General features: G+C 37.8%; 1 protein-coding gene across 1 annotated transcript in view; it reads left to right on the top strand.

Moving 5' to 3' along the window:
* Positions 1-15,045, top strand: part of LOC147579940 (uncharacterized) — a 144,058-nt gene extending 129,013 nt beyond the window's left edge. The window contains exons 5-6 of the mRNA XM_086708525.1: positions 3,214-3,356; positions 13,842-15,045. Of these exons, the coding sequence (XP_086564651.1) occupies positions 3,214-3,237 (24 nt within the window). The 3' untranslated portion in view covers positions 3,238-3,356; positions 13,842-15,045. The remainder of the gene's footprint in view (positions 1-3,213; positions 3,357-13,841) is intronic.
* The last annotated feature ends 408 nt before the right edge of the window (positions 15,046-15,453 follow it).

The raw sequence follows: 15,453 nt of genomic DNA, 5'->3' as shown, positions 1-15,453 counted from the left end.
TGAATGCCAGTTATGGAACACTCACTGTGGTCAGCACATAGGTGATCAAATGTATTGCATTCAACAAAAATACGAGGTACATTTTATGTCAGCTTTGTAGAGGAAGAGACGGAGAACTACAAAAGATAAATAGCTTAACCAGTGCCATGCTACAAGTGCCTGGCTGTAGCCATACCCACGGAGGTCTCTCTCCAAAATTTGCGCCGCCAATCACTGCACGATATTGCTTCCCCTTCACTATGTACCATGTGCCAATTGTTGGACACGCGTTACCCCATTTTACTTTCTCATTTACTTCTAGCAACAACCTGTGAGTTAGTTATCGCTAGCCTCATTTAATAGCCGCGAAACAGATTCAGAGATGTTTGTTCACTCACTCAACAAATATTTATCATCTGTCTACCAATTGCCAGTCGCCATGCTACTCCTGGAGACAGAATAGTGAGACAAACAGTCATCCTCCCTGCCCATGTGGAACTTGTGGACTTCTAGGGGAGGCAGACGGTGATCAGATGTACAATAACAAACTGTGAGAAGTGCTGCAGGGAAAGTCAGGGTGTCCTATGTGCACCTCATGGCTTCAGTGAGGCCCATGTGACTCCAAGGTTCTCAAGTTTTTATACGACTCTTTTAAAAAAATTATTTTAAGTTTATTTATCTATTTAGTTATTATTTGAGAGAAAGTGTAGGAGCGGGGGAGAGGGGCAGAGAGAGAGAGAGAGAAATCTTAAGCAGGCCCCACTCTTAGCAAAGAGCCTGACGCAGGGTTCAATCTCACCACCCGGAGATTGTGACCTGAGCTGAAATCAAGTCAGATCAGAGTCTTACCTGACTGAGCCACCCAGGTGCCCCTCTTCTTGGTTTTTAACAACATGGTGGATAAAACTTGAACTGGCAGAGAGGAAGGACGGGAGTGGCCCCCAAAGTGCAACTGTCTAGTATGACCAGAGAAGGTGGGGAGATATGTGTAGGAAATAATGTGAGTAGCTGAGGCTGGAAAAATCACAGAGTGTTGAAGGTCTAGTAAGGGACTGTCCTTCTTGAGGAAGGCAATGGAGAGCCATTCAAAAGGTTTTGAATGAAATCTCAAATCAAAGTATCTTTTAGAGGAGAGTAGCTTAAAAAGCAGAAACAGTGACAGAGGTGGCATGGGAGGAAGACTTACTGACTGGTTCAACATGGCACTAAGTGTGGTTTTATTTTGCCTATGTTTTTTTTTTTTTAATTTATTTCTTTTAACATTTATTTATTTTTGAGACAGAGAGAGACAGAGCATGAACGGGGGAGGGTCAGAGAGAGAGGGAGACACAGAATCCGAAACAGGCTCCAGGCTCTGAGCTGTCAGCACAGAGCCCGACGCGGGGCTCGAACCCACAGACCGCGAGATCGTGACCTGAGCTGAAGTCGGACGCTCAACTGACTGAGCCACGCAGGCGCCCCGATTTTGCCTATGTTTTGTCAGTGTATTAGTTAGGATGTAGGCTTAGCTGAAAACACAGGGGTTTTAACAAGACAGGAGCATATTTTTTCTCTCACATAGAGGTTGAGCTGAGATGGCAACTCTGTTCCCGAAAACCATTAAGGGTTCTTTTATTTCGATTTGAAGAGGGAGAAGGGTGAAAAGAAGACCTGCCACTTAGGGACCCAACAAGGAGGAGGTTGCACACGTCACTTCTGCTTGCTTCATCTCGGCCAGAGCCGAGCCTTAGAGCTGCACTCGGCAGTTATAAGGAGATGTGTAAACGTCATCTCTGGTTTTGCTGTCTGCATGCCTTAGGGCAAAAATCCATAACTATGGAAAAGAGGGCATGATTATTAGGATACGACCAGCAGTCCCTGCCATACTCGCAGGCTTCTCTTCTGAGAAAGAGAAATCTTGGTGATTCATTTGCTCCTGTTAGAAAAGCATCCAAGAAAATTAAAAAAAAAAAAAATTTCATGTTTATTATTTTTGACAGAGAGAAAGAGAGCAAGCAGAGGAGGGGCAGAGAGGGAGGGAGACACAGAATCAGAAGCAGAATCCAGGGTCCGAGCTGTCAGCCCAGAGCCCGACGCAGGGCTGGAACTCACATACTGGGAGAACTCCCATACTGGGAGATCATGATCTCAGCTGAAGTCAGCTACTTAACCCACCGAGCCACCCAGACCCCCACCCCCCCAGAAGGCATCCAAATTTTAAATAATGTTGGATTTTTAAAGAATTAAAATTGTTAAAAAAATTTTTTCACATACCATAGAAAGCTAAGTAAAATTTGACAGCTTATAACTCTAAGTAATAACACAAAAAGCAAAATCCATTCTGATTCCATAGATAACTATGGAGAAAAACTTTATTTTAAAACAAATTACCTAGGAAAAGATAAAGTAAGTAATCCATGATATACTTTTATGTCCTTAAGACTGCAAAAGGTACTATTTGACACTCTGATATTAATATTAATGTTAGCCATACTAGTATTTGACATTAGCGTTGCATATATTTTCCTTCCCCCTTAATTTCCCATTAAAAAGTAACAACCCATTCCTTAGTTGAAGACTGAGAGTCATTTTTACCAAACTTGAAGAACGAGCAGTCAAAAGAAAATGCCTCTGTGTATGGGGTGTTCCCATCTTGGCAGGTTCTATGATGTGAGTGGCTTCTGCCCTGAACCATGAAAGGAAGGATTCCACTGGGAGGACTGGGGCTGAACTGATGCACTTCCTGTGTCACAGCTGGGACAGCAACATACAATATCCACGCCATAGAGTAAAGCACATTTGCTGTCCTGGGCAGCCCTTAATTTTAGTTCATTTTCCTGCACCTATTTATTTGATCGCTCATTAATTGCCTCTGAGCAGAGAAAATGTTTCCTTTAAGAAGGTTAAACAAAGAGTTTATTGACATAAGTGAATTGGTGGAAGAAAACATTATTAAATAAAAGACACTTATTTAAACACCAAATTAATCATTTAAAGGCAAATTAGAGGTCATATCCCCTCCTAACTAAATAATGTTAACCAGTAATGAGATACCCATTTTAGATATAAGCACTTTCAGATTCAGGCTGCTGCTTGAGCTGTGCCTTGGGTTTCCAAGTGTTCAGAGTCCATAATTACATTGGTGCTTTAAACGTCACTATTTTAAACCATATTCCATCTATAATGGGATAATGTGATATCGTTTTTCATTGTATAATTAAAAACTGAATAAATAAAGCTTCTCTTTCATCCCAGCAGAAAAGAAGACTCGTGCTCTGAGAGAAGACCCCCAGTGGAGACAGACTCACCTCGGGCTCTGGCTCCAATTATTGAACTTCCCACACCACCAGTGCTTGCGTGTTCTTGGCAACGGCCATGTTGATCCGGCTGGGCCACAGGTAACTTTCCGATATCCTAGCTGGGGCCATATGCCCGCCCGGCTATTCTACACCTGCACCTCTTTCAGGACTCCATTATGTAAGCTTCAGAGACTGAAGAGAAAGTCACAGCGATTTTTGTTGTGCTAGAGGTAGTGCAGTTCCTGCAGTTGTCTGGTATTTTAGCTTGGTATTTTTCTCTTCCAGTTGGAGGGTGTCACAAGTGCCTACCCACATCCAGCCACACACCTTTGTCACGCAACCACAGGGACAATGCCCCATGCACCAGTCCACTGCTGGGCTCGCATTAGCTGGACTCCCAACCACCATGACTGTTGAGTGTTGACAGGTGCCAGAGATTCACCCTCCAGGCTCTTCCATTGAGAAACTGACGCTGAAACCAGCGGCTTTGTGCCACACGGCGCTGAAGTTTCGTTTGTAGCCAGACAGGAGTCAGGAAAATTTTAAGGTTAATCCAATCTGACGTTAGCCCGCCCCTGTTGGATATGACCATCAGATGGTCCAGCAGATTCTTTTTTATCAAAATATTTTATTGTGCACATGTGGAGAAGATGGGGGAAAGACTCCCAATGGACAAGAGCTTGATTTGGTTCGTATTTTTTTGAGCGTCCGTTTCCGACTGATCTTTTAACCCCCTGTGAGTCAATTAATCTTGCTTTTATAATAATTGTCTTGATTCAGCATGGTTTATCAATGAATACTGCTTACCTTAACTCATTGCTACCCCTTGCTTGGGTAACCTATGCGTTTTGAAGGCATGGGACTAGATCCAGGCTTTAAAGGCCTGAGGTAACTCTTGGAAATACCATCCAACAATCTGAGTCTCGCTGTTCCCACCACATACTAACTGGAATTATGGCCTCCTCCAAATCCTATTCTCCTCCCAACCACATGACTTCTTTTTTCAGCTGTGACAAGAGAATCAGCTTATGACAAATTGCGCATCGGAGAAGGTATATCTCTATGATGTGGGTGGGCAACGTAATTTAGGATTCTACAGGCTTATGCCCAACCCATTATTTGAAGGCTAAGGAGCGGTAAAGGGAAAAGTTGGTTCAAGCAATCCTGATACTGCTCATTAACTGGGAGACAGAAAGGAATAAAATAGGACTTTCCTGATTATTTCAGGAGCTCTCTCCACTTCCCCACGCCACACCCCCTCCCCCCCATCAGACATTTAGACTGAGGAAGAAAGGCACTTTGTGTTTAAGGTTAATCAAGTTTCAGTACAATTTTTTTTTTCAAACTAGAATCACACTAATCTTTTTTTCTTGCTCTAATGTGTGGCTGTTGAAATCCTCAGCTGTGATAAATTAAGCTACTTATTAATCTAATTATCGTACATTCATCCTAGAAACTTTCATGTGACTTGAAAAGGCTATTCAACCTTTTCCCTCCCCTCCTAGAAAGGGCTCAACCTTGCACCAATTAAGATCATTCTGAAGTAAGGCTTTAAAAAAGCTTTCTCTAATCACCCAATGGAACATGGACCAGTGGAAACCAAACTCAGAGCTCTGGGAAAAAGTTTAGCATTCCTTTCTGTCTGCCAACTTTTATGGTTTCATGGCACAAGGGAGGAAGACTTCATTTTCCTATTTAGTTGTTCTTTCACTGACCTCCAAATAAAGTCCATGTAATTACTGAGCAAATAAAGTTGCAGCATGTGTTTTAAAAATCAATTGCCATTCTTGGACTATAGAAATGTAACAATACACAGATTTGCCGGAAAATGCCCAGCACCAACCATATGAACTAAACCCTGTACTGTATCTGTACAATGGAGTAGTTTTGACCCCTAAAGCACATATTTACTATGCAGATTTTTAAAAGGGTTTCTTTTATGACTTATCTATTGATATTAAAATGTCCCCATCCTCATATAGGTTCAATTTAGGATTAAAAATATGTTGCAAATGTATCATATCTTAAACATCCATTCATTGCCAAATGCCTCACTTCTTTTTTTAAATGATGGCATAAATGGAGCTATTTTACATTCAAATTAAACTAGCTATTAATTTGAATGCAAAGCAGCTCAATGTACAGGATGCAATTTCAATGACAGGTTTACCCCAAGACAGAACGGAGCAAGTCAACATGGGTGAGTCCTGGTGGATTGTCCCCTACTCTTGGTGCCTGGCAAACTTGCTCACTGTGAATAGTTTTTGAAGTGAAGATTAAAAGAGTGGCATTATAAAGTATAATTACATTTTATTGAAACTCTAGAAATCAGAAAAAATTCAGCAGGAAACTTTTAGTGAAACATGATGTGTTGTCATTATCATTAAAAGATAAAAGTTCCATACTGTTTTTATCTGTTTATTTGGAAGAAATCCAGCCTTTACAGTTATGCAGGAAACAAAAAACGGGAATGCAGGAGTAATTATTAAAACTGTGTGATTTGTTATCTCAGCTACTGTCTTTCCAAATGGTAATGCGATATCAGCAGCTGCAGACGGTGGCTGATTTCCTCTATTAGTAAACAAGTGCTTTGGAGACCTGTGTGGGGCACTTTAAGCTCGCTACTCCCCGAAGTGCTGTCAGGCTTAACTACTAATCCATGGTATTTCAGAGCACTGGAAATTCATCTTTATAAAACCTGAACAAAAAAGGGAAAAAAGCCTGGAGGGCATGAGCTCCCTCTGGTGAGACAAATGACATGTTCATTTATTAATGAAACAATAACCCTGGAAAGAGGATCAAAGCACATTCCATCCTCACTTTACAATCCCCAATTTTCTCAGGCCAAACCATTTAATTGAGCCATGACAATGGAATACTTAATTGTTGCCTTAAAGTTTTGAAGAAGCGACTTCTTCAGCATCAATGTACATTTCAGGATTATTATTCAAGTACAATGTAGCCGGATTGAAGCTGGTGGAATTTGATTCATCCTACATTGGGGGGTCTTTAGCAGGCAGAAAATGGGTTTTCTTGAACATGCCAGCAGCACCCACCACCAGCACCTCTTGCCTGTCACTGCCCCTTCCCTTGCCTGAAACAGCCCTGATGGGTTGCTTCTTCATGATGAAATAACCGGCCTCATGTGTGGGTGACTGGGTAAGACTCAGGTCCTTTTTGGCATGTCCCTTGCATCTGGGACATAAGTGAGGCACAGGGAGTTGCCAGGCTCAGAAGCTGGGAGTTTAGGGAGTTTGGGGGTACCCAGCATGGAGTATTAAGTCTTGATAGACCCATGGCATGTGCCGTGGAAAAGGCACCCCTGTGGGCTATTCTCCAGTTGTTTTTGAGAGTGATTATCACGATTCCATCCTATCAAAACTAACAAACACACATGTAATATTAAAAAAAAATGAAAAGATCTATATTTAATTTCTACATATGAATCCTGGATTTTACCACAGCATTCCAGCTTGATAATTTGTTGTTTTATACTCACATAACAGCTATTCTAGGGTTTACATGACTATGCTGTTTTTCACATTAACCAAAACTTTCAGGGGAGTCTTAAGGCACAGAAATAGGGTGTCCAAAAAGTGCTTGCTGACCCATTGTGTAAAGAGGACCATGAAGATTTTATATGTAATCTCTACGACTCACCTGTTTTGCGTTCAGATATTCTAGGCCAGTTTGATTCTAGGCCCAATTTTCTATTACATGGCCTCATTTGGAGTTTATAAATAGATTTCCTTTTACTTTGCACCTGCTCATATTTATTCCTTAGGAGATCCATTAAGCCAATGAAAACCAATAGTCAGAAAGGAAGGTTGCAAGCAATAAAAACACTCCTGCTTCTGTGTTCATGAACACCATCTATTTTATTATATTTATTTATTTTTTTAAGTAAGCTATATGCCCAACATGGAGCTTGAACTCACGACCCCAAGAGCAAGAGTCACAGGCTCTACTGACTGAACCATCCAGGCGTCCGATCACCCTCCATTTTATTAAAACTTACGCGAGCTGGACAGTGTATTTTGAGATGATTTCGATTACCTGTACATAGGCTCTTTTTTTCTGACCTGCTTTTGAATGCCAACCTTCTAAAATTCTTTCTTTTTGTTCTGGGTTATCAGACATAGGCATAAATACCAGGCTTATGAGTATTTTTATGTTGAATTTTAGTAAAGTACTTAGGGAATTCCTTATAAAGACATTTTTATAATAAGGCCATCAATTTGAAAAAGTTGCATTTGGTCGGAGCTCTTCTTGGTAAACTTTTCTGCAGGATAATTGTTTCAGCTGCACACAGGGGAGTGATGATTGATTATTCAAAGTGTATAGTGAGCTGTATGGGAGAATACAGAACCCTGTAAGTCAACAATTATAGCAGGGATTGGCCTAAGAGCCAAAAGGGAGTTTCAAAGGGAGAGTCTATATGTGAAACAGAAACAATTATTTTTCCAATCTCCCCGTTTGGTTATCTTTCACCCCAAGATACAAAACATGTATTTTCAAAAATACACACCTAGAAAGACTTCATGGGCTTGGCTCATGAGTGTTCAAACTGCCATGACTTTGATGGCCACATCACACATTTCATACAAGTCAAAGATGAGACAGAACAAAGATATTTACATCTGCTGAGAAGATATCCATCTCCGTGAGCACACTCGACTAATATTTATATCATTCATTCATTCATTCATTCATTCATCTTTTTCTGTCACTTATTTAGCCTGTCAATTAGTTACTCAGTGACTACTGACTGAGGTCCTACTGCATATATATCATATACATGACAACAGATATAGCTTGGGTTATGTGTACTTTTGGAAGTATGTGGAACCTGAGAGACTATATGTAATCGAAGGAAGCAAGGAGTGGGTTGGGGATAAATAATTTGGAGGCAGAAACAGAGCTCCCCTTTAGCACTGTTTTGAAAAGGGGCAAAGACCCTTTGGGGTGTGTCTGTTGAATATATGATGGAAGTATTCATTCAGCAGTATCTCTCAAGCAACTACCTCATTGCATGTGCCATGCAGAACACTTACTCAAAAAAAAAGAACCACTGTCCCTATCTCCCAGGATCTTCCATTCTGTAGTCTGAGGGGGGCGGGGCATAATATAAACACATAAGACAGCTCAAGGTAAGTGATGAGACTCCATATTGAAAGGTACAGGCAATTTCAAGATGAATTGTAAATTTTGAGTTATTATAATTTTCATCATGTGGTCTGGAAGTTGGGGCTTGGGCTTCCTATTTCCCATTTTGCTGAGAAATGTGTGCTCTGAGAAGGAAGATGATAAAGAGGCACATAAACAGGCACAGGCATTCATTTTTTGGTTCTTATCTCCCACTCTTGGGACCTTTGTTCCTTGAAAAAGAAATAGGCTCATTTCTAAGAATGTAATGTTTGATCATTTTTACTATCTGTAATAGCAGATACATAAACTGATACTGCCACTATAATGGTGAATAAACCCCATATTCTTTAAACCTGCAAGATGAAATTAGGAATACAAATTAGGTAAATACATATGTACGGATGGTTACACGAACGTTTTTAATAAGCACTAAGGATTAAAAACAACAACAGAATTCCTGTACTCTTTGCCCCTTCTGCAGTCCAAGTAACTAAAATTTAAAACAATACCAAATCACCAACAAATGTAAGGAGGAACAAAGAGAGGGTTTTTTTTTTTTATGATGACTACTTAGAATTATGTTGAGATTATTGGAATTCCTTACAAAATCAATTATAAAATTTAAAATATTTTTTCTTACTTCTTTCCCCTGATGCCTCTGGTATGCTGGTAATGGGTAATCCTGCACTGGTGTGGCATCAGAGTTGAAGATGTGATTACGTTGTTTTTCTCTTCTGCCTTTCACTAAAAAATGAGCTATCAGAATGCCCTGGTGTGGCTTCAAGTTCTGTTTTCTTTTTATTCCCAAATTCTGTGCGTAGCGTACAGGAGCTCTAATAATATACTTAACCAGTTTCGCTTCGGGGCAATTATCCCTTTTTAGCATTCTAAGCTATGGTTAAATTCTCCTAAATGTAGCACAGGGACAAGGAGCATATATTATCTCTCTAGGTTCTCCTTGGTCCGTATCCATTTCATTACATGCCAAAAGGAGCTTATAGTGTGGAATATTTAGAAAATATATAAATAGTTCAGGATAAACGGCTCAAAATAAGGCCATGGCTCCTTACTTAAATTAAACAACATTTTTTGCTTAGCTGTTTGCTATTGATTTCTTGAACTTAAGAAAGAAATTATATTTTAATAAGTGCTGAAATAATTAGTTGCAAATATTTAATAAAGTGAAACTACAAAACCTAACCAAAACCATTTATTTTCTTATCCTCTGAGGTTGATGTTTATATTTAATACTGTTAAAAAAAAAACATTTAATAAGTATAATGAAAAGGACATTTTAAATAATAAGGAAAATTTTAATGAAAAATTCAACACATATTTTCCTAGTTAAGGTTTATCTTTCTCTAATATCTAAGATGTTACAAATCATTTTTAAAGTTGCTATTCTTTTTTTAAAAAATCAGTAACTTAGAATAAACAAACACTGCTTTCCCTAATTACACCTGCACTCACCACCCCCATTGGACACATGATTTCATTCCATAAAATAAGTAAATTTTGTTGACTATATGTACATGACAACATAATAGTATCAATATATAAAGATAACACACCAAGTAGACACAAAATAATTTATATCTCCTGCTTAAATAATTTCTGATTGCTTATATCAGTCAGTAAAAATTAACTGGAGGTCATAAATATATACCTCTTCTTGACATTGGTAAAACAAAATGGCTCCCACAGCCGATTTGTGGGGAACACAGAGGATAGTCTATATCACTTAAATGAGACTAAGTACCGAATACGTGAACCATTTTGAAATTTGTTGCGGTATTTCTAAAATGCAGGTGGCTTATCTAACATGATAGATGCTGAATGTTATTTATTAATTAATTAATCAATACATTGCCTCAAGGCTCGTGCTGACATTTAGGTCCACGTTAACGATTCAAAAGTAAGTCCCAGAATAGCTTCAGAAGGAGAATATATTCTGCCAGAGAAGCAGAAACGGGTAGGTCTTGAAGTTGTTTCCCAAGGTCCTCTGGGACTTGGGACAGCCTCTAGAAGCACTAGTTTCAGAAAGGGGAAGAGTGGCTCGGGAGCATCCCTGCTCAATTCACTAGTCAGGCAAAGAACGAGAGCTTACAAACAAAACAGAAAATAACTTTCCCAGACCGGGGAGAGAAGAACCCTTGGCATTCCTGAGGAACAGCTGTTTATGATAATAAACTAAACTGGGTGAGCATTTCTTAAGAAGAAATATTTAATTATCCTGCTCACCATTATGAGGAACTTCTGCCACTCTTCAGGTTATTATACAGTAAATAACCATTTTTCTAAAGGACAGAGCTGTTTTAATTATATGACAATGAATGCATAATTATTATGTTTGTTAGGAATGAATCACAAGACAACAGACTTGATATTGCTGCTCTGGTTAGTGCATCTTAATTACTTTTTCATTTATTTTGCATATAAAAGCTATTTGCTAATTGTCTTTGCTGTAAATATGCAAAATATAATTAGTCATTCATAATTCTTTATGTGTTATCTAACTGTACATTTGTTTCTGAGGAACATATATTAAAGTGTGAATATTTAATGAGCTTTTCTGTGTGTGTGAATTCTTCTTCTTTTGACAAAGTTTTAAGTAAATATTAGGCATGTAACAGTTTTAACCCTATTCTTAGGGAAACTTGGTCTGAAAACAAAAAGAGGGACTGGAAAATACAGAGTTATGGAATGAAGACCAAACTGTGTGGAATTTTAAAAAATCTTCCATGTGAAGATACTGATGATGACAGGGAGTATCTCTTATTAAGCCTTTAAATTAACCTTTTAGATAATCTCCCAAGCTACTCAGATAAATCTTTAAGCATTACCCATTTCAATTTAAGTTTTTACATATTTGTGTGGATACTTACCAGAAGGAGAAAAGAAATCCATGGATGTGCTTATTAAACATGCCTTTTTAAGTGCTACCAATAGATTGCTTACTGTATCTGTTTAAAACACTGGGCAAACGCTCTCAAAATTTTAAAATCTTAACTATGAGTACCGTATAAAATCTGTGTGAGCGGCAATGTGAGAGTTTTCTTCAGTAAGGTCATTTTTGTGTGTGTGAATAATGTGGATGTTCCATAGTGGTATCTCAAGAGTGAACCACACTGACCAGTTTTTCAGCCTCGGGCGCAATTTTTTTTCCCTTTTTTTCTTTGTTGGAAACAGAACTTGGGCTACTTTCTCCTGTGGTTATCACTACTCAGTAGGAACTAACGTTGCAGGGTATGTCTTAATGCACTCAGATTCATTACAGTGACTGACTGGTTAAATGGACCACGTGCTTTCAAAATTGTGCAGATATCAGGCACATCGACCAATGATGACAATTTTTCTTTTCACTTGTCTCCATCAAATCCTGCCCGTCCATCCTGCTGATGCATGTCACATTCCACTTTCTTCACCTCAAACATTTGATTTACTAACCGGTTGTACTGTTAATCCCATGTCATGACACTTCTATTCACTTCTGCTTTTCAACTGAAAGCAGCTTCCTATGAAGATAAAGCTAGGTAAAATCTATTGTAAAGAGGAGAATAACTTGAATGCAGCTATCATATCAAAATGAAAACACACTTCTGCTCTCCTCACCCGCTAGACATCCTGAATACTTTTCTTAATGATGAAGTCAAATAGAATAGCAGAAGAGAATATGACCGATGATCTTTTTTTTTTTTTTTTTTTTCCTTCAGAAGTAATCCTGCTCTGTAATTCTGTAATTGTTCTTATTTATGTTTGGCAAATCTTTTTAAATGAACATATATAAAACCAGAATGATGGCAGGGTGTGAATGAGAAAAGAACTAGTAAACATGCTTTGGAAAATTGTGATATGAATACATTATATTGATTCCTGTTTATCACAAAAATATTTCAAAGTCGCTTCAAATAAGGCTTTTTAACCAGCACTCGCAAAAACCGTAACTGTTATATAGGGTTCTTTGTTTTCATTGTGAGATTTTTCTTTTTTGGCTCCTTGAATATTTTTTTTTCTTTTGCCTTCAGAATAGCCAAAAAAAAAAAAGTGAAATATATATTTTAAATATCATTCCACTCATACAGGAAAGTGGTAGGGATAACCCTCTTTCTATCAAAATCGCAATTATAAACACCTAGTGTCCTAGAGTGAAATGATTTAGTTGGATGAGGTTGTAAAATGAAGAACATTGTGCTAAAAAAATTAATCATTTCACTCTACCATCTGAAATAGTGAAATTCAAATCGATGAATTTCTGTTAAGAGTGATTCATCATACCTTTTATGCATGTGTTGATAACATGAAGTAGGTTTGAAAATTAAATTTCCATTCATACTACCAAATACCTTCATTATTATAAGGATAATCATAAGAATGATTTTGTTTATAATTTTTATAAACCTATAGTATTCTCAAGTGATTTAAATATATAAGAGTGACCAGAAAATGCAATATGTGTTTTGCGATATGACTAAATGTTCAAAAGAGGCACTTAGGAAGAAAAAAAAAATTAATTTTTCACATTAGCTAAAGTAACTCTGATTGTATTGTGTGGCATGAAAGTATTGAAAACATTGGAAAATTCTAGATTTGCCTTCAATGATGACAAGGATCACTATCTGTCCTTCTTTGCAAGAAGTTTGAGAGGGTAATCACTTAAGGGGCTTTTGGTCTTTCCAAAATAATCCTTATCAAGCACCTGTTTCACAAAGAATCATGTCAGAAAAATAAACACAATCTTTCTAGGAGCATTATGCAGGATAAAATTCAGAAGAATGGTAAATGTAAAGAGTGACTGATGTTGAATAGATGATAGGAAAGTAGGAGCCATAAAAGCTTCCTATCGGTGTATTGACCGAAAAATTCCCAGTCTTTGTATCTTTCAAGATTCTGGATATTTTTACATAGAATTTTCCAAAACATACTTTAATTTAAAGACATCCTTACAAGCTCTAGGAAAGAGACAATTCCAATCTTGTGGGTTCCGAATTGCACATTGTAGAGAGCAACCATCTCATTGGCCTTAGCCAACTAATTCTAGAATCTCAGTGCCCATTCCTAAAGTTAAAACGCTCAAGAAAGAGATGGGCAATGGCTCATGGAGATGTTGTAATCACATCTGTAAACTTGTGGAGATAATAAATAAAAATTATTGCAATGAAAACCCTCAAGACATTGTTAGAGGAAATATTGCTCATCTAATATTATTTAACTGTTAGAAGGATATGTGTGTACGATGTACTATGTACAATGTATTACACACACACACACACACACACACATCTATTTTCTAACCTTCTTTATAGGGAGACGGTGTCTGATCTAAATCTATCAAATAATGAAATATCCCAATGGCAACCAGTATTTTTACATTGTCTGTTAATTCAAATTTGAAATCAAGAGATAAGACACTAGTTCGTTTATCTTTTTTTTTCTTAGGTCCAAGCTCTACGTCTTTTCCCTAACACTTCTAAGATTTTGCAAACCTTTTACAGTTAAAAAATTTTTGTCACATGGTGCCACAATTTGTCCCCTGAAAAATGGTCTCAGATGATCATCTGAAGAGTCAAACTTAAAATATCCGACTTTCTAGAAATAAAAACAGCATCTTCTTCTCTGGCGAACGACAAAGTCTTTGGGCTGGGGGAAAATTGTCCGCCTAAGAAAAAACAAACAGTCCTTCTACTCTGTGTTTGTGTTTGCATGGATCAATTGTGAGACAAACAACATTCATTGACAGTTGCTGGCCATGAGTCTGCCTGTTTGAAATACCTTAGTCAGGAGAAGTACCACAAACTGAACCGAACAATCTCTCACAAAACATCTGCAACCATCTGACCCTGGCCTTAACCTTTAAATCTATCTTTTCATATTCATCTCAAAAGACCTTGTCAATGGCCAAGGAGACTCAAGAAAAGGATTCTTCAACAAACAAAAAAGATACAGAGGAAATTCAACCCAGATTAGGTGGCAGAAGATAATACAGTTTGCTCATTTTTATTCTGCTGCTCAAACTGGAGTTGAATTCATTTTCACTTTATCTTTATTCATGTTATTTAAACATAACATTCATTAGGATTGTGAACTGCAACAGATAGAAGAGAACAAAACTACTCGCCAAATTTGTTGGGCATCTGTTCCCACTAGAGGCGGCCCTTTGCCAGCTCCACATCGTGTCATTTTTTTTCTCCTGAATTCATTTCAAAGTCAATCCATCAGTTTATGAACTGTTTGATCAAACTTGTCATTAACCAAGTGAAACATTTAATTTGTATTAACAAAAATGGGACAAATAATTAGTACAGGGATTAACCATTTTACTTTTTTTTTCATTCTTATTTATCAAATGTGTTCATTGTTGATATAATTTTTTCATGTGACACTATCTGGTTTCACTGGAAATAATGGGAAACATTTTTTTTAAATGAAAATACTTATGAACTGATGGCCATTAAAAGAAAAATCCATACAAATATTTGGATCTCGCAGCTTCCACCAGTAACTGCTAATTTCGAGTCACCATCGTCATTAAGATTGAAGCATAGATTCCCCAAAGGCAAAGAGAATGAATGAGCCAACTGGCCAAAGACTTATGAGAAAATTACCACGGCTATATCAAGTATCAAAGGAGATTTTATTTTCATGTTTTGAATAAAACTAACATTTCCTTTTAGCAGCCAGCCATACTCTTAACAAAATGGCATCCGTAACTTACCACAGAGAGCCCTCCTCCTCCCTACACTCGCCTGCAACCTTTATTTCAGGTTTTCCATCCCAAATTGCTTTTTACATAACACATGAATTAGAAATGGAACGATTGCTGTTGGTTGGGAGTTTTGCTCTCGGGAAAACTCTCTTAGTCATCATCTTCTGCATTTGCCATGACCGTGACCTCATTGGGCACTCGTCGGCCTAGCTATGACAATTTGTTAATGAACTAGTTTTGTTTTTAATTGCTTACTTAATTATGGAGCACCGACATAATAGCATTTCTAATTTGTATCATAATTGCATGCAGAGATGAAATGTTGGTGTCTATCATATGCTTGCT

Source organism: Puma concolor, chromosome B3, assembly GCF_028749965.1.
Source record: "Puma concolor isolate L17-30 chromosome B3, mPumCon1.1.hap2, whole genome shotgun sequence".
Classification (NCBI taxonomy): Eukaryota; Metazoa; Chordata; class Mammalia; order Carnivora; family Felidae; genus Puma; species Puma concolor.
This window is presented reverse-complemented; position numbering and strand designations above follow the sequence as displayed.